Source organism: Channa argus, chromosome 10, assembly GCF_033026475.1.
Source record: "Channa argus isolate prfri chromosome 10, Channa argus male v1.0, whole genome shotgun sequence".
Lineage (NCBI taxonomy): Eukaryota > Metazoa > Chordata > Actinopteri > Anabantiformes > Channidae > Channa > Channa argus.
The window spans coordinates 15,820,353-15,838,080 of NC_090206.1; the positions used below are offsets into that span (position 1 = coordinate 15,820,353).

Consider the following 17,728-nt stretch of genomic DNA (forward strand, 5'->3'; position numbering starts at 1 on the left):
TGTTCGAAGCTTCACACATATTAAATAATGCTGCCCTCTTTTGGTTGGGCTTTGACAACTACATGGATTCTAATTATTTTAATGTAGATTTTTTGACCAAACCCCCATGTCATAATACTACCCACAAATAATAAAGGCTCAGTCAAACATCTTCTAGCCTTTTGTCTCCTAATCTTGGTTTTTACTGCTTGTAAAATTAAGTTTCGCCCTCATGCCACCAGTAAATCAAGGTAATTCACTCAGTGTGATAAGAGTTTAATGTGCCATCCCCGCAGAAGAGTTTGGCCTTTAGACCATCAAAATTCACCTTTTACATGCAGGCACTGATATGGGTCATTGTATAAGTTTTCATTGTATAAGCCTGGTTGAGCTCGACCCTTGAACCTTGCCATAAAGCAATTTAAGAGTAGACTAAAGAGTTCTTTACTCCTTTTTTCCCCTTTAGACTTTGTCCCCCTGGCTACACATTTAAGTACTATCAGGAACTTCAAAAACTATCATGAACATCAGAACTGAGATTAGACATTGTGTATGATTAAAAGCAATTTCAGCAAGTAGTTAAGAAGTATAATTTTATGTGCTGCACAGTTGACTCAATACTTGTTGGCATTTTCTTTCTTCTTCCAGGACGCAGGTCAACATCTGAGTCAAGATCTACACGGATTACCTTTTTTTCCTAAAGAGTCGGAATTTCAGTTGATCTTTATGATTGATAAGAGTTGTTATAGAAAGATAAAACAGATACAAGGATCTTTAGGATGGAGACCCTTTCTGTTAATTAAAATCCATGAAGAAAACTGTGTTTGCTGTCTGGTGAACAAAAACTCTATTAGCAAATATTTGTAGCTTAATTGGGTTTTCAGTCATTTCATAAATGTCCATAATAGCCATCTTGTGTCCCTCTATTTAGCCATTAATTTTATTTTCAACAAAGAAAGAACTTCCAGCAATTAGTTGCTCACTTTGCTTGCAGAGTGCATGCTAAGTTAATATTTGATAATTCAAAAAACAAATTTCATTGCAGCGTAGTTTTGGTGTAAATACAAACTAGAATTTTTCTACACCTGTTCTATAGTCTACAAATGAAAAATACCTTAAATGATATATGATAAAAATTAAACATGTTCTTTAATCACAATTTGTTAGTTAAATAGTAATATTGAAATTATTATAAAAAGTTCTTACTCACCAAGTAAATACTAAAAACGAGGCTCAATTCGGTTGTTAATTCTGAAAGACAAAATAAGACTAAATAAAAGTGCAAAAAAAGGAGGTCAAGCAAATAGTGAATAGAAGAAGACACAGTAATTGCGTGAACTTTATAAAGAGGAGAGAAATGAGACAGATATGACAGACACTGAGCATAATGGTAGACTTCTGAACGAAAGCTACTTAAGACTGCATGGGTAGAGAAAAAATTAATCATTACACTTGCAGTAAATATGTAACAGACCCAACCTGCCCATAAAACTCAGCAAATTGCAATCTATTTGAACACCCACAGACATGAAAGTATAGGACAAAACCATACAAGATAGAGAGCAGCCATAAAGAGACACCATCCAGTCTCAGTGCGCTTCAAAACGACTCCTTGGAACTCTTTAGTCAGCCTGTCCCCTATCTGTGGTGTCACATGTTCCAAAATTGTATAGATATGAATCTCATGTGGGGAAGATTAACTGGAATTAAACTATAAAATAAATGGAGACAATAAATGGAACTTAGAACATCAATTTAAAAAGTGTTAGTAGCTGCACACATTTTTTGCCAAAAGGTTCCTCAAAGTTTAGTATAGCTAAAAATCAAGATATTATAGTTGTGTCACAGCGGTGACTACATTTGTAACAGCACCATAATTTTCGCTTTCCAGTTTTATTTTTCAATAAATAACCTGTTTTGTCATACACTTGCAGTAACAAGTGCAAAACACACAATTCTATACGGAAGTTCAACTATCAAAGAGTATTAACGCTTCCTACATGGACATTCAGGGAGACTGATACACGTAATGCACAATGGTAAGAAAATAAAATTGTATATGGTGTTTATTGTACTTTGATGTATTTAACTTATGAAAAAGCTTACCACAAAGACGAGAATTCTTGTATAAAGTATTCTTTGAAAGAGACTTGTATTGACAAGTTGCTGTGACGCAGATGTGTAGAAAATATATTGTGTCTTGTGTGCTGACACGAATTAGAAAAAAAAAGTTTTGAGTTTTTCTACGCGAACTGCTGAGACAGAACTAAACGCGTGAAAGAAAAAGGGTGACGCTCTTTTCGTTTTGTTCTGTTTGACCCATATGTGCTCCCGTACTGCTGTGGCTGTGCTAACTGATGAGTGAGTAGCTAACTAATGCTGTCTTCGTGGCCATTATAGCTCATAGTAACTCTATAAGAATTACTGACAACACTTATCCGTGCGTTTATTTGTGAAATACAAATACACATTACCAGGCTAAGTCTTGAATAGATTTTTGATTCCCCAATTTGTTGTAATCGGGCTAGGCAACAAAGCTAACGTTAGCTTTCTTATATTGAACGTTAGCCGCATTCATGCTATTTAGCAACGTTATGATATTAAATTTCTACAATTAGCGAGCAGCGTAAACAATTGAATTTTCATGCCAACGTAAGGCTACTACGTTATATAGTTACATAGTATATTATTCTGACCACAATTGTAATAAAGCTCCTATACACAAGACTGAGATAAAGAAGAGTCATTAACTGTTGTATTGAGTGTTGGAAGTAATTCAAGTGATCTAAGTTGCTGGAAGCGTGCTTAGACCTTTATTGTGACTCGTCTTCTCGTAACAGCAACTAACAGATGTGTAACAGTATATCTAAGTCAAAGTTGATGAATCTTGAGTTGTAATCTGTTTCAGGTCAAAATGGCAGAGCTATCTACACTAGAGAGCTTGCTGGAGATGGGATTTGAGAGAAACAGAGCGTGAGTGACACTAAATACGAGACTGTCCCGATTAATATTGTTCCTAGTTTTGATGCAGGTGTCAGATAGTGTAAGTAAAACTGTGATTTTTTCTGCTTTTAGGGAGAAGGCAGTGGCTAACACGGGGAACCAGGGAATAGAACAAGCTATGGACTGGTGAGTTTGACAAACAGATTAACAAACTGTCCATCCCTATAGTTTTGTAGCATATTTCTGGCTTTATTTCTGGTCTCTAAAACATGGACTTTCCTCTGTGATTTCAGGTTAATGGAACATGAGAATGACCCTGACATTGATGAGCCCTATGTGCCACCTGTAGGGAACGTTCTGGGAGAAGAACCAGACAACCAATCCAGCACAGAACAATTAACACTAGCAGAAGGTTGGGGCGTATTGTACTTTTTAGGGGTAGGAAGGTTCCTGACGATGTGTTGGAGACTTGCCGGACACTATCATATAAATAACCTGAAGATTCGCCATAAATGATTGAGTACTGTGCAAATGTTTTAGGCACTAAAAGTAGTGGGCATGCTTTCAAAAGGATTGACATGAACTGTTTTAGTTCATTTCATGCTAAGTGCAAGAAACATAAACAAAACATGATATTGGTTGTTTTCTCTATCTTTGAGTGTATTGTTGAGTTTTTTTACTTGTCATTACTTCCACCAAGGAGTTTCTTTTGTGGTTGAGGTTCCCATACTGAGGTTTTAACATTTGTGGTGTTAGATAGTCCTGTCAGTATGTGATTTTTGCTTTGATTTGTGGTTGACAGCAAGCCATTTCAATGAACTGCTATTTTATTAATTTAACCTTTATTATGTAGGTAAATCCCAAAAAGTTTAACAACCACTTTTTTAAGGGAGAGTTGGCCTAGACAACATCATTCTCTTTAATATTTCCTTTATATTTTTCCTTTGCTGTTTCTTTTAACTTTCTAATATGAATTTGCTTTGCCTTCAGACACAGCAGGTGGAGAGAGCAGCTACAGTGAGGACGATCTGAGTGGAAAGCGTCCAATGACAGAGGAGGAGAAACGTGAGCAAGTTAAGAGGTCAGAGATGTCGTAACCTGTATCTATACGAATAAGGTTTTGTTTTCCTTTCGGCTCTTCCCTTTCAGGGGTCGCCACAGCGAATCACGTGCCTCCATCTAACCCTGTCCTCTGCATCGTCTTCTCTCACACACAAATAGAGTACAGAGACAATTAGTTTATGGCTAGGAGTTAAAAAGAAGTGGGAATACAATTTTAGATCTACTTGACAGGGTAAATGTTAAATAATGAGAGTGTTTGTCAGTAAGGATATGTCTGTTGCTATCTGTTTTTTAAGGCTAGAGGAGCTAATGCGGGTAAAGCAAGCGGAGAGAAGGGAGCGAGAGCGGGCAGAAGAGGTGGAGAGGGAGAAGCAGCGGAGGAGGCAGGGCCAAGAGCTGCTGCAGATCCGCCAAAAACTGCAGGATGATGAGATGAAGAAACTAGCTGACCAGCGCAGGAAAGAGAAGATGGAGGATAAACTGGCAAGGTGGGATATTTTTTAGAACACATCTCTGAGCTCGGAAACAGAGATTCAGTTTTTGATTACTAACTGTTTGACTTGGACTTTATCAAGTTTTATCATCAAAGCTGCTTTCGCTGTTTGTCCTTTCTTTGTAATGTCTTCAAAAGAAATCATAGCATTTTTTAAATAGTTAAAGGTTTATCTTATCTCTTATTTTACCGTAACCAAGCTGGCAAATCACAAATAAAATGCAAGTACATGGTTGAGTGCCCTCCTGTTTAATGTTGATATTAACTTGTATAATGTTAGAAATATTGTATTTCTGGAAGACTCAGGTAGAAATTTAATGACTGTTTTCCAGATTGTACAAGATTATTAACACTTTTTACTAAACTGCTGTAGCTTGTAAATCCTTTAATTTAATTTTGTTGTGTTTGTCTTTATTCATGACAGGCAAAGGGTTAAAGATAAAATAGCACGAGACAGAGAAGAAAGAGCGCAAAAGGTTCAGTATCACTGTCACGTTTTTGCCCCCAGTTTTTTGTTACCACTTCTGCTGCAACCAGTAACGTAGAGAACGTTTTTTTTTTTCCCCCTAATTAGTTTGGAGGTGGCGCACCACCTAGTACAGCTGCATCTTCCCAACCTGCTGTGTGTAGCACCTCTTCACCCACCACTCAGGGTCCTCCACCCACTAAGAAAGAATATGATGAATCCAGAATACAGGTACATGCTTCATTGTTTTTTTGTTTTTTGGGTTTTCATGAATTTCATTTATCCTTCAGAGACAAACTGACTTTGAGTCGGAATTTTAAATATACATCTTTTATTTCAATATCTGGCAATACGTTTTAAAATGTAACCACTCCACGACCATTCAAATATTCTCAAATTCATCACTTTTTATCTGCTCTTAATTGTCTTACTCACTTTCTGACTGTAAAGGTCCGTCTTCTGGATGGCTCAACCATCACAACAGTTTTCAAGGCCCAGGAGCCACTGGCAGCGGTGCGGGTCTACGTGCAGATGAACGGCAACACACCTGAGGGTCAGGACTTTACACTGTTGTCGCCATACCCCCGCCACATTTACACCGAACTGGACATGGAGAAGCCCCTCAAAGAGCTAGGTGAGCACTGGCCCCTAGAATACTAATTGTTAAGCGGGTGCTTGCATGCTTCTTTTTGGCTTATACCCAGAGTTTGATTTGTAAAAAGGCTAATGTAGAAGACAACTGTAAAAATATGAGAACCATTTACACCTGTTATTGGTATCATGTAAATGCACATAGAACACATTGCAAGTACATGGTTGAATGCCCTCCTGTTTAATGTTGATATTAACTTGGATAATGTTAAAAATATTGTATTTCGGGAAGATTCAGGTAGAAACATTAAATGCAGATTGATTAGACCATTTCAGAAGATCATCTGGCTCACATTGTGTTTTGGTCGTGAATGCAATATTTACAGTCTAGTAAGAAACTAGTCGAAGGTGCAGTCATATGTGCAATCATGTTTCATGTATTATGTATCAGAAAAACAAAGTGAGTGTGGTCCACATGCAGGGGCTCTGGCATTACATCCCCACTTCTCTCCATCTGTGCATTTCTTATAGCTCTTTAGTGTATACTATTAGGGGAACAAAAGCTCCTATCAAAAAAACAATTTCAAGAACAGTGTTTGTTGACTTCCACCAGTTCAACGTTGCTTTTTTGTGTACTGTGATCCAGTGTGTTCACATCACAATTCTGTATTTGATCTTTTCCTCAACTTTGCCTTATTTCTTTTCAGGTTTGGTGCCTTCAGCTGTGCTGGTTGTTACCAAAAAGTGAGATCTAGGGATCTGCACTGTGAGCCTACCTCACCACTTTTGACTGCATCAACACCAGAAATGGACTGATCCGAGAACACAGCCACCACCCTCTAGTATCACTTAGTAAGCCAGTTACCTTAGCCAAAGCAGAGGTGTAGCTTGAAGCTGCATTCTGATGCTCAAAATTTAAGATATGAATGAATTATACGAAAAAGCTGTGTAGACTAACTGAATACAGACATTCTGCGGTGACTTTACTGGCTTTGGTATATAAAGTGAGCTTGACCTTGAACAATCAAAGCAGAGTGAGGATAGCTGGCTTTTGACTGATACTACTTCAAGGATTATCTCTCATGGTTTCAACACATAAAAACAATACATTTTAGCTAAATCCCTGCTTAGCAAATACTACATAAATCCCACTCAATTGGTTCTGGGGTCTTAAATTTAATCCCTACATCTTTCTGATTGAGACATTCTACTTTGACATTTTTATAAGTTAAAATGTTTGACAGCTGTCTACACATTCACAAGAATCTACAATAAAGCTGGCTTGGGGAATTATGATGGTGGACTTTTTTTTTTTTTTGTACAAATTAACTCATCTGGTGATGTTAATTATTTCTCTTATTGTTAACAGAAGCCAAGAAAGTATTAAACTACAATACTGATACTATTACTGATAAGAAGTATAGTCTGCTAATAAAAGCCTGGTATAGTGCATTCCTCTGTACCTTACTGAGCTGTATTATTGTCTGGGTGCCAGAGAGTAGGAAATAAACAAACACTAGCTATAAAGCCAACATCCTAGTTCAGGTGACTGCTCGGTAGGTTTATCACTATGAGCAACCTGGACTTGCATGTATGTCTAACTCATTTAGAACTGAGAGAAGATAATGTAACTGCTGGACAAGATCAAAAACCTTTGTGTATGTAATTCTTCAAATGTTTCCCTGTTAACACAACACTGGATGGTATTGCTGCTGCTACTGTAGGTATGGAGCAGGAGAAATATGCCTTATGAGCATCATAAAAAAATATTGACAAAACACATGAGGTCTGATGTGGCACTATAAAACACCTTTATGTACATTAGAAAAACACAACAAATATCCTACTGTTTGGAATGGTACAAAAATGTCAATCGTACATTACCTGAAAGCTGGATAAACTGGATGACTTTAAAACATGAGCAACCAGAGTCAAGTTGCAAACAAATACAAAAATAGTTCTGATTAAAATGCAGACACACGGATGCACTGAAAATGGGTGTTGCTCTTCCATGACTTTTTCACTCTGAAATGACAACTTGTTAGAAGAGCTCAACTTCAGCCTGTTATTTTCACAAATCCAGGACAGTGAAGTAAGAAAGGATGGACGGAGGGGAAAGGATGCCGGAACTTATTCTAGCACGATCAGTTTTTTTGTTCATCTGGGAAGTCCACCTGGGTCACGCTGCATCCTGTGGCCTGTCGGTTCATCAGTTGCTGTTGCTCTCTTTAGCTGGGGGGGTAATAGCCCTGGTTGTAGTTCCAAGTGTTCTGGTAGCCATAGCTGCCATACTGTGGTTGCTGGAAATAAATCACAAGAAACAAAATAAGAGGCAGAGTGTTTAAAAATGTAAGTCAAGTTTTTTACTCAGTCATTGTCTATTTAAAGTTTGACTGTTGCTGTAATCTTTGTCGTACCTGGTACCAGCTGCTGTATGCCCCATAGGCAGATTGTGCACTCATGTCACCACCCATTATGGGAGGAGGGGGGGTTGTGATGGGGACATGCGGCATGTTAGGTGGGACTTGTACGGCCACAGCAGAGCCATCTTCAGTTTTGCTGAGCTTCTCTGGATCCTCATCTCTAAAAATCAAATCATCAACAGTAAACTCATGCAGATCAAATTCACACAGAAATCAAAGTATTATGTATGAAATTTATAGTTTCAGATGGGTGAAATAAATTATCAAAGCAGAAGCACAAACAACACTAGTTTCTGGATAATTTGTTTAACAACTGTATGCGTAATTTTTTCAAATTAATTTGAAGCCAAAGACACAATAAGAGACAAAATGTGTTAGAACAGAGTTTAAACCCGATCTTTATCCTTTTAAGAGAGTTGATGTTTTTTTCCTCTCCCTCACCCGTTCTCTGCTTCTCTCTTCGTTCCACCAAGCTCCTGCATCAGTTTTTGGTGCCCTTCATAGACAGACAGCACACTGCAGAGGACAAAAAGGCAATAAAGGATAACAACTGGGCCAAAGGTGGTTTGTTACCATCGAAGTTTTAATAACCAACTTAATATTTTGTGATTTGTATGTATTTAAACACCATTAGACTTGTGTGTTGAACTCTGACCTCTGGATAGAGTTATTAAAGTCCTCTGCGAACTGAAGGCCTCTCTGTGAGAAGAGGATCTTTGTGTGTGGGGCAAGAGGAGCTGCCAGGGCTCGTGTTACACACTCCTGCACTGCCTCAGATGAGGACCAGGGGTCTCCTGACACCTCCAGCTCCAACAGGTTCAAGTGCAATTTGTCATTATCCTGGAGGAAGACATGTTAAGAGGAGGAGGATGACAGGGGGTCAGAGAATGTAGCAACTTTTCTCATTTTGTTTTCAATTGTGACTTACTGTTAATGAACATTATCACTCAGGCAGACTGGTAAAATAATTTGCCAAAGAAAACATTCTGCAAACTGAAATGGACAATCTAACCTGAAAAGAATCTATCAATCAAACTATCAAAAAACAAAAACCCTCTCCTTAAAATAAATTTAAAAAAACCCAGTCAATAACACACAAATTCTATAACGGACATTGAGTTTTATTGAAACAGAAATTTGAAATATTTGTAGGTGTTACTGTGGTTGCTCATTATCTCACCGGACTGATCTCCAGTGCGTCTTTTAAAACTCTGCGAGCTCTGCTGGGGTTTCTGCCCAGTTTCAGCAGCAGACGAGCCAACTTGATGGAGTAAAAAGCATGTAATGTGGGCTTCTCTTTGGATTCAGCAACGGCCTCCTGCAGCAAGGCCTCAGATTGGTCCAGCTGGCCTGCTCGTCTTTCCAGAGCAGCCCTCCGGAGGCGGACCACTGCCAACCCTGGCAGGGTATTTTCCAGGGCTTCCAACACTCGCCGAGCCTCAGTTAAGTCACCTGAAGGGGGGATTGAAGGAGTTTTAAAATATTGTGGAAGCTATAAAATGTTTAATACAAACATCTCTAACATTTTCATTTAATTGTATTTATTACATTCTACAGTTTTAAGTCATACAATCTTGAAGAGGGGGATACAGTAAATACTATAAACACCTTTTTATTCTAATAAAGTGGGTCACAGCCTAAAATGTTTAGGCTCAACACCTTAAGAGTCAATTAAATTATACTGGTGTTAACAGTTATGCTTTAAATTTCTGAAGCAAAATAATGTGTTTACTTCGCTTTGGAAATCTTTATGTGGTTTATGATTTTTTTTTTTGCTATCGGCCATTGCTAATGTACTATGTCCCACCAATACTGTAGTGTCACACCCTTTTACACTATGCATTTAATGCAAGATTATTGTATCACTATGGATTCTGTATTACAAGGTACCAAACTAGCATGGGGGTCAATGTTTGATTACTTCTTAACCTGACACCAGTCACTGAGCGACACTTTCCCACGTACACTTGTACGTACACTTAAAAATAAATATTTACAACATGATTTAAAATCCAGCAACCTTGACAGGGCATTGACAGAGTTAGGAGAACCAAATTAAACCATTTTGAAAGATCAGAAATCATAAAGACACGAAAAACCTTTCAAATACAGCTTTGATTCAACTTCCATTGTTTTACTACAAAAACAACAAGCAGAGAAAGCTTTTCTATATTTCTACAAAGCTTATTTACAATTTTTTGAGCAATATTATAGTATGGAGTCTTGGTTTTGTCTTTATTACTCATTTCACACTCCATGTTCAGATCTGTGGGATTTAAAATACTTTGAAATTGCAGCATTGCAATTTTAATATAGTTTTGTTAAATTATTATTTTAATTATTAATTTGGTTTCAAAGCTTCTCTACCTTCCAGTTTTTACTGTTACGATTTATTTTATTACACTGTAACTTTAAATGCCCCCACTGTTTAGTTAAAACAAACTTTTCATAAAAAGCTGTGTTTATACAGCGTGTGTATTGTCATACCATGCCTCTCCTCAAATGTGGCCCATTGCATGTGGATGTTGGGCTTGTTCGTCAGGTGGATCTCACAGGCTCGTCTGTACACAGCACGGGCCTCATCCACACTCTGTGGCTCCAGGTACTGAATGTACTGAATGATCCACACATGCACATGTAAGGCATAGATCATGCATATAACATGCACAAGTTGCAAATAATCTTGTCTTTTTAAACTGGTCTTTAGGCTTGCAAAGATTCCTGTATATAAACATGCATTAAAATTTAAATGCGCTCCTGTTTATCCATTTTCTGTAAAAATATACAAAAACACCCCGTCTCACCCTGGTCCAGAACTCCTCATACAGTGCACAGGCAATTAGGCAACGCTCAAAGAGGATGCGAACCCTGTAGTCGTCACGGGCAACTGCTGCATATCCTGAGCCTTCCTGAGGCTGGGGTGTGACCTCTGACCCTTCCGCCGCTGCCTGGTTTGGATCTAACAGGTGATAATGGTGTCAAAAAAGCACAAGCTTTGAGATGTTTACATGAAATAATAAAAATACAGAGTGAGGGATAACAACCGTCAATATTTTTAATCACATAGTCACCTTCGCTGGGGTCTTTGGTGTCTTTGTCCAGCTGAGCAATCTCCCAATCCAGGTAGGAGTGCCAGGCCCGTAGCTGGAGACGGTCGAGTGGCTTGACGTGGAAGTACGGACGCTTGATCTGTAGGATGAAAATAGAAGTTATCAGGTTTGTTTTTGTTGAAAGAGTGTAAGTGGCTTACAGAACCTAAACAAATTAAGGAAATTTAAAGGAAAGGTCAAACCCATTTATGCCGTTGACAATTTAAGCAAAACTATTAAACATGTTAGTGCATGAATGTTTTTGGACTTTGGCTTTTGCCAAATTAAATAAAAAAACATGTTACTAATTTAAGGAAATAATCAACAAATAGGTACTGTTTTTCTAATCAGTAGGATCATAACACAGAACAAATGTTTAAGAAGCAAGGGCCTGGAAGATGATTAGTAAATGAGGAAACAACCAACAAAAAATAAAATAAAAAAAGAACACTCACAGCATCTTCGAAGTGCCATCTCTGGCGGACTTCTCCCTCATTTTCCTGGTAAACTTTGTCCCTGTGAATCAGCACCTGTTCCCTAATCTTCTGCTTCAGTTCATCCTAAACACAGCCAGTAGAAATAAGTATTGATTTGGCCATCTCATTATTTATATGTGACTATATTTAAAACCTCTCACTACAACTTAATGCTAAAATCTTCTTATGGTGAGCATTAGATAGTCGAGTGTTACTCACTGTGTCTGTTGACTCTGGTGTGGCAGGCTCTTCTTCCCCCGGCGGCCTCTCTGCCTCCTCTTCCTGGGCCTGTTCAGCACGCTCCGCCTTCTGGCTTTGACGACACAATGTCCTCAGCTCCTCATACTCCTCTGGGGAGAGTATCTCTTTGGGCTCATGGCTGTCCAGGTGCTCCTTGAACCTGGTGGTGTTCAGGTAAGAGCAGATTATAATAGGTGTGTTGATTTTTTTGTTCTCTTGAAAAGCTAAAAACAATGTGAATTTAACTGCAAGAAAGTTGCATGGTACAGAGACATTAGATTACAACTTGTGAGATAGCACATTTAAATTCTATAGTTTTGTCTTTCACCAATTTAAGAAATTCTGAATGGGTATTAGTAGAACTATGTTGGTCTTACTTGTCGTAGTGCGTGTTGTAGAGCTGTGTGGGGACTTTAAGAACTCTGTCTAGGACAGCTGCTGCATTCCTCATGTTCCCCTGCTCCTTTTCCCACTCGACATACAGATCCCAAAGTCGGTCTGAGTGGAAGTCCAGACCTGCTGCTGCAACTGCATCCTCAAACACACTGAAGGTAAAGATTGGAAAACCATTAGAACATGAAAACAACTTTTTGTTTGCTCTATAACAAATCTCTCTTAAGGTTTATAAGATCAAGGAGGGACCAGTTCCACAGTGTGCTGATAGAGATGTCATTGAACGCTATTAAAAGATAGAAAACAAGAGCTAATAGTGTATTTTATCTGCCATTATCCTAATCAGTGTTATCCTGCTCAAATCAATAAAGGTAACATTTATAAGGAAAACAGGATAAAACAACTCATGCTCATGCAATGCTCTTGCAGTGGAAACAGACATTCTGGATACATGTGGACTTAGAATAAGTATATTAAGTCTTAAATATGTGGAAGGGTGTTTTTTTACTTGCGAATACGCATGGGCGACTCCGGCAAGTTCATGTCCAGCGTTCCCAGCAACAGATTGATGTAGTGGATCCACAGATCTACACTCAGAGGGATTGCTTGGAGTCCTTGAACACATACCTAACACAATACACCACAATCATTAATGTTTCATTGATTGATTGATTCATTCATTCATTGCAGTTAAAGTATTTGTTATAGTTCAGGGAAAAACAAATGCTGCTGTTTTACCTCTTCTGCTTTGTCGTTATAACCTGCACGGCGTTCCAGGTCAGCAAATTTTTTCCAATAGCCATAGCAGAGTGGATAGCGAGCGAGAAAGGCCACTAGAGCTCTGCGTGATGCTGTGATGTGACTCTAAACACATGAGAGAAAATTAAGTGGTAGCAAGCGGCAATACATCATTGCTTAGGGACAATGTGATTTCTTCACTAAATACTACTTGGTCAGTCTGTGCACACACCTCTTGCTCACAATATTGCAGCAGATCGGTCCAGCTGGTGAAGTCTTGAGGATTGTCATGGGCAGCCTTCCACAAACGCTCAAAGTCAGCAGGAAGTTCCCCCTCCTCATCCTCTGCAGCTGGAGGAATGGAGTACGAAGCAGGGTCGGGGCCCACAGGAGGCTCATGTATAGTAGCAGCACTGCCGTTCTCTTCGGACATCTCAGACATCTCGATTGAAGGCAGTGCTGGGACCTCAGAAGGCTCCATGGCTATAAGGAAGAAATAAATAACTCTAAATCTCCTTGATACCTTAAGAAGTTTTCTCATGATGTTCTTTTTTGTTCCTGTGACTTGACTTCTCATTTGTACTAGAGAAGGTTTTTAGTTGTCTCCATCAATATATTTATATATTGATGATATATATTGATTGTATATTTACAATTAGATGTTTAATTTACACAATTGCTTCAGCAAGCTTCTGGTAAGCCGCACGTAACTAAAATAAACAACAAAGCTAACATTATATCAGCTGTAGGCTTTAGTTCTTGAAGCATTCCCTGCCTACACTCGTAGTGGGCTTGTTTCATTCATAAAAAGCTGTGGGCATTGACTTCAGATTCCAATACGTCCCACTATCACTAGGCTGTTGTGGACACGATAAAACTTTCGATGAAACGAAATGAGCAGACACCAGCTACTCTGTTATAACTTAAACACAAAGAAGTGGGTTAGCAGTTAGTTAACAGGACACTGCTGTGTTGTATGCAGCTAAATCACGTTAACGTTAGCTTAGCCTAACTCGTCACACTTGTCGTTAAAAAAGGTCCAATCGCAGCCTATATCTATAATTACTTCAGATAAAACCAAGTACCAGAGATGACTGTCAAACGAGACATAGCTGTGAATTGTAAATTTATTGAGGTAAATGAAAATACCTGGAGACTCTTCGAGCTCCCCATTCCCTCTCATCTCCTCGCAGCCTTCCGCCGCCATGATGGAAAACGTCTCTCTGACGTCCTTTAGGTGCGACAAGGCGTGAAAATAACACTACAAAAAGTATATAAAATAAAATAGATGTAGTGTAAAAATTACTTTCAATCGACTACAACTTCAACGATTAACAATGTGACAGTATTAGTTGAAAAAATAGTTGTCGTTTTTTATGATTTTATGCATTTCTTTAATGCATAGCATGTCCTAAAGTGTTCTACATTAAGACATAATGTTATGAATAAATACAGAAATATGCTTAACCTGAGGATGAAAATGTGAAATTTTCAAACATGTTTCTTAAAATTAATTCCAATTACTTTGTTATTTGTGTTCCCTACAGTAATAAAGCTAAAATAACATAACACACAGCTTGGTCTGCAGGCAATTTTACAGTGCACTATTTCATTTTTTTCTAACTCCTTATAGACAGAACAAAACATTTACATAGGTAATAATTAGCTTTTATCCAAAGCGACTTACAAGTGAGGTACAAGGAAGGCAAACATCTAAGTCAAGACACATTTTTTTTTTATATAGGGATGGAGTTTGCTGAGCGTTCAGAGTTTGGTAGCTCGTTCCACCATCGTGGGATCATTGCGCTGAAGAGTTTTGCATGGGGTCTTCTGTGCGGTGCTGGAACCACCACACGTCGTTCGTTGGCAGAGCGCAGCGGACGGGACGGATTTTAGACCTGAATGAGGAAGTTCAGCAGGAGCTGTTTAGGTGATCACCCTGTAGGCAACAGCACATCTGATGCTGCACCTTGTAGATGGTAGAGTAGGGTGAATGGTTCCATTCCAAGTTCCTCTGGCCCATGCTCACGTGTCCTTGAGCTAGACACCGAACCCCTGCTCCCGGTGTGTTCCTTGCATGTAATTGCTTTGGATAAAAGCGCATTTTGAATGACTAAATGTATCGATGGTGGAAAGTAAGTACATTTAATCATGTGCTGTATTTAGATACAAATTTGACACTCTTATTTTACTTGAGTATTTCAAGTACGTGTGTACTTTCACTATACTGCATTTAAGTATATTGTACTTCTTTACATTTATTTGATAACTTTTTGGGAATCAGATTCATAATGCAAAATTGCAATATAAAAAAAAATTACAGGAAAAATTAAGACTGAATTGATCCTAAGCTACCCAACAGTATATAAAGTAAGTTTGCTGTACTTTATTATATTAGTACACAGCAGGGTTGCTTCCTTTTACCTAAAACATCTAAGCATTTCCTCTACCATTAGACCCAGATATTTTTTTGACCTGTTCATTTTGGGGAGAAAGGCCACTTAATGTTAAACATTAGGCTACTTAAATGTACTGATTTAGTAATTGTACTGCATTGTATATTTAAAAACTATGTTTTTATATTATGAATTGTGCATATTTAACACATTGAATGTTTGCTCTTCTGAGCTGTTTATGACTACAATGCCAACCCTAGACAGACCTTATATTTTGGAAATAATATTTAATTAAATTATGAACTTGTAAGTAAAATTACAGTGAAGTTAATTCAGTCAAAACCATAAACTTTTTACATTTGGTCAACTTTATTTTCACTTGGTCTCATCTTTTAGAGTACATCTGACAACTTTGACAGCTGAAGTCTGTTCCTTCACTACCATTTCCACCTATTCAAGCCACCACCAAGAAAATTGCAGCAACATGTACATTTGTGATCATAAAAACAATCAAGACAAACAAATCAATGAACACAGGACAAAACTACCAAAAGGTCTGATGATTTTACTAGATGGGACATAAACCAGCAACTCCAGAGAATCATTTGAATGATACATTAGATTTGACATGTTCATTAGGATTCAAAGGACACACTGGGCACCCTTGACTGTCCTGACATCTAAGAAAAACGCTTAACTGTTAAGTTCTTACTCTTCCTCAAGTGCATTAAAAAGTAATCTAGTAAAGGATGTTGGAAAAACAACTCTATAAAACACAAGTACGTCAACAGGATGATGATCCACAACTCTCAGTGGTTCAGTCCTCTGAAGAGATTCCCAGTTTGTTGAAATTACAGGTGAAAATTCTGCTCTATGCAGCAGATGAACAACTTGATCCATTCCATGGTGAAGTGATAATGAATCATTTTCAAGCACACAAATGCATCATTGAGAAAACTCGGACTGGTAAGAATGTGTAATTGTCTTACATTATGTGGCATCAGGAAAAGAAAGACATTTGGGATGAAAGTGTGGCAAAGAGTCACAGAAGACCATCTCTAAATGTATGAAATGTGGTATCAGTAAGTAATGGTGAGCATCCACTTGATTGAAGTACTCGGCTTAGAAAGAGGAATGGGACAAAAGTTTAAAGAATATCAAGTCAGAAGGAAGAGGGAACCACCAGAAGTTAAGGCATGTGCTTTGAATGTGAACCTTCATTTTAATCCCCCATAGTGCTTTTTCTTCTGAGGCAGACTGGATGGAAAAATCAAGTGGACAACACACCAAAACAAGTGTCTGAATGTTTCCTCTCTTAACCCCACAGATTCATTACATGTCATGATATGAGTTGCTTAGTTGTAGTCAATCTAACATTTATCTATGTAGTTGTAACCCTTTCTGTTAGGTGTTACAAAGTGACTGAACACAAGAGTCACATGGTAGAGATGTTATGTGATTAAGTCAGTATGACTAAGGGGTCTATATGGGATTGGGGGGGGGGTATGTGCAGGGACGTTCTTAACATTTATGTTTTTGTGTATATTTGTATTTCTCTTATTTTCCATGGCGGCTGTCCGGTTGCCTTGTTTTAGTTAGTCTTTTTTATGAGTGCCCTGTGTCTGTTCCTTCCTACTGTTCAATCCATTACAGTCATTTTCTTCTCCCGGCATTGGGGGCTCCATGGTTACTCGAGTTTCAAAGTCCAGTCTGCCCCTGCATTCATGCCAGGCTTGCGTAGAGTCAACACAGACATAGAGGCATCAAATTCAAACTCAACCTGGCTCTCCTGACCATCTGAAAAAGAAAAACAGAATTAGAGGGAAAAAAAAAAGGATGTGTGTGTATCTTATCCTAGAAACTCTTTTAAACAAAAGTTAATAGTTAAAATGAGCATTCAAATGTGAGCTGTATGTAGGACTCACCAGCAGTCCTAACCGTAACCTTGCTGGGCTTACTGGCTCCCAGTATGACAATACGCTCAATCCAGGAGCGAGTCGTAAAATGGGCGTCCGGAGCAAGATTACTGTGGATGAAGACGTGAATTTAAGAGACATTGCATTAAAAAGAATATGAAGTTACACATACAAAACAAGTTATTAAAACTAAGGTAGAAATCAAATTATCCTTACAGTAATTCATAAGATATACACTACATCAGATTATAACCACCTCCGCAATTTAATGCAATGCAATACAGGGGGCTCTGCCATGAAGTCTACTTTTACATGATTATAATTAATATACATTTATAAATATATATTATATATCATATTATATAAATATTATATTACCAGTACTTGTATGGTCTTTACATTTACATTTAGTGAGCAGACGCTTTTATCCAAAGCGACTTACAAGTGAGGTACAAGGCAAGCAAATGAAGACGTCCTACAGTGTTTTTTTCAGTTTATGTTTGACAATTTCATGTTTATTCAA

General features: G+C 38.1%; 3 protein-coding genes across 11 annotated transcripts in view; 1 reads left to right on the forward strand and 2 right to left on the reverse strand.

Annotated features, from left to right (window-relative positions):
* The first annotated feature begins 1,932 nt into the window (after window positions 1-1,932).
* On the forward strand, window positions 1,933-6,830 carry ubxn1 (UBX domain protein 1). Of its 4 annotated transcripts, none has more exons than XM_067517966.1 (10): window positions 1,933-2,018; window positions 2,888-2,952; window positions 3,055-3,108; window positions 3,216-3,334; window positions 3,919-4,003; window positions 4,281-4,472; window positions 4,902-4,953; window positions 5,052-5,174; window positions 5,394-5,577; window positions 6,242-6,830. In XM_067517966.1, the coding sequence occupies exons 1-10, from the start codon at window positions 2,016-2,018 to the stop codon at window positions 6,280-6,282; spliced, it is 918 nt and encodes a 305-aa protein (XP_067374067.1). In that variant the 5' UTR covers window positions 1,933-2,015; the 3' UTR covers window positions 6,283-6,830. The 4 variants fall into 4 exon arrangements, with proteins under 4 accessions (XP_067374067.1, XP_067374065.1, XP_067374068.1 ...); XM_067517964.1 differs by having other exon boundaries at window positions 1,936-2,018; window positions 3,913-4,003; XM_067517967.1 differs by lacking the exon at window positions 1,933-2,018 and adding an exon at window positions 2,251-2,340 and having other exon boundaries at window positions 3,913-4,003.
* Window positions 6,831-7,328: 498 nt separating this feature from the next.
* On the reverse strand, window positions 7,329-14,785 carry si:ch211-114c17.1 (pre-mRNA-processing factor 39). Its single transcript, XM_067517962.1, has 16 exons — window positions 14,581-14,785; window positions 14,043-14,154; window positions 13,126-13,376; window positions 12,894-13,019; window positions 12,664-12,782; window positions 12,140-12,307; window positions 11,742-11,922; window positions 11,502-11,606; window positions 11,029-11,146; window positions 10,762-10,916; window positions 10,445-10,571; window positions 9,138-9,409; window positions 8,613-8,797; window positions 8,399-8,473; window positions 7,952-8,117; window positions 7,329-7,834 (listed from the first exon to the last, which is right to left on the reverse strand). Exons 1-16 carry the CDS (start codon window positions 14,620-14,622, stop codon window positions 7,763-7,765), a joined length of 2,274 nt encoding a protein of 757 aa, XP_067374063.1. The 5' UTR covers window positions 14,623-14,785; the 3' UTR covers window positions 7,329-7,762.
* A 1,054-nt stretch (window positions 14,786-15,839) lies between these two features.
* Window positions 15,840-17,728, reverse strand: part of ganabb (glucosidase II alpha subunit b) — a 16,989-nt gene continuing 15,100 nt past the window's right edge. For all 6 annotated transcript variants that reach the window (XM_067518727.1, XM_067518726.1, XM_067518724.1 and 3 more), the window contains 2 exons: window positions 17,215-17,315; window positions 15,840-17,086 (listed from right to left, as the gene is read on the reverse strand). In XM_067518727.1, the coding sequence (XP_067374828.1) occupies window positions 16,977-17,086; window positions 17,215-17,315 (211 nt within the window). In that variant the 3' untranslated portion in view covers window positions 15,840-16,976. The remainder of the gene's footprint in view (window positions 17,087-17,214; window positions 17,316-17,728) is intronic.

Bases quoted from the DNA above. Each gene is read 5' to 3' on its own strand.
- ubxn1 (XM_067517964.1), top strand. The intron at 3,335-3,912 runs GTTGGGGCGTAT...CTTTGCCTTCAG, and splicing joins ACAATTAACACTAGCAGAAG to ACACAGCAGGTGGAGAGAGC. The intron at 4,004-4,280 runs GTCAGAGATGTC...CTGTTTTTTAAG, and splicing joins AAACGTGAGCAAGTTAAGAG to GCTAGAGGAGCTAATGCGGG.
- si:ch211-114c17.1 (XM_067517962.1), bottom strand. From the start codon at position 14,622: ATGTGTCTTGACTTAGATGTTTGCCTTCCTTGTACCTCACTT. The intron at 13,377-14,042 runs GTATTTTCATTT...TCTTCCTTATAG, and splicing joins GGAGCTCGAAGAGTCTCCAG to CCATGGAGCCTTCTGAGGTC. The intron at 8,118-8,398 runs GTGAGGGAGAGG...TTTGATTTTTAG, and splicing joins AAGAGAGAAGCAGAGAACGG to AGATGAGGATCCAGAGAAGC.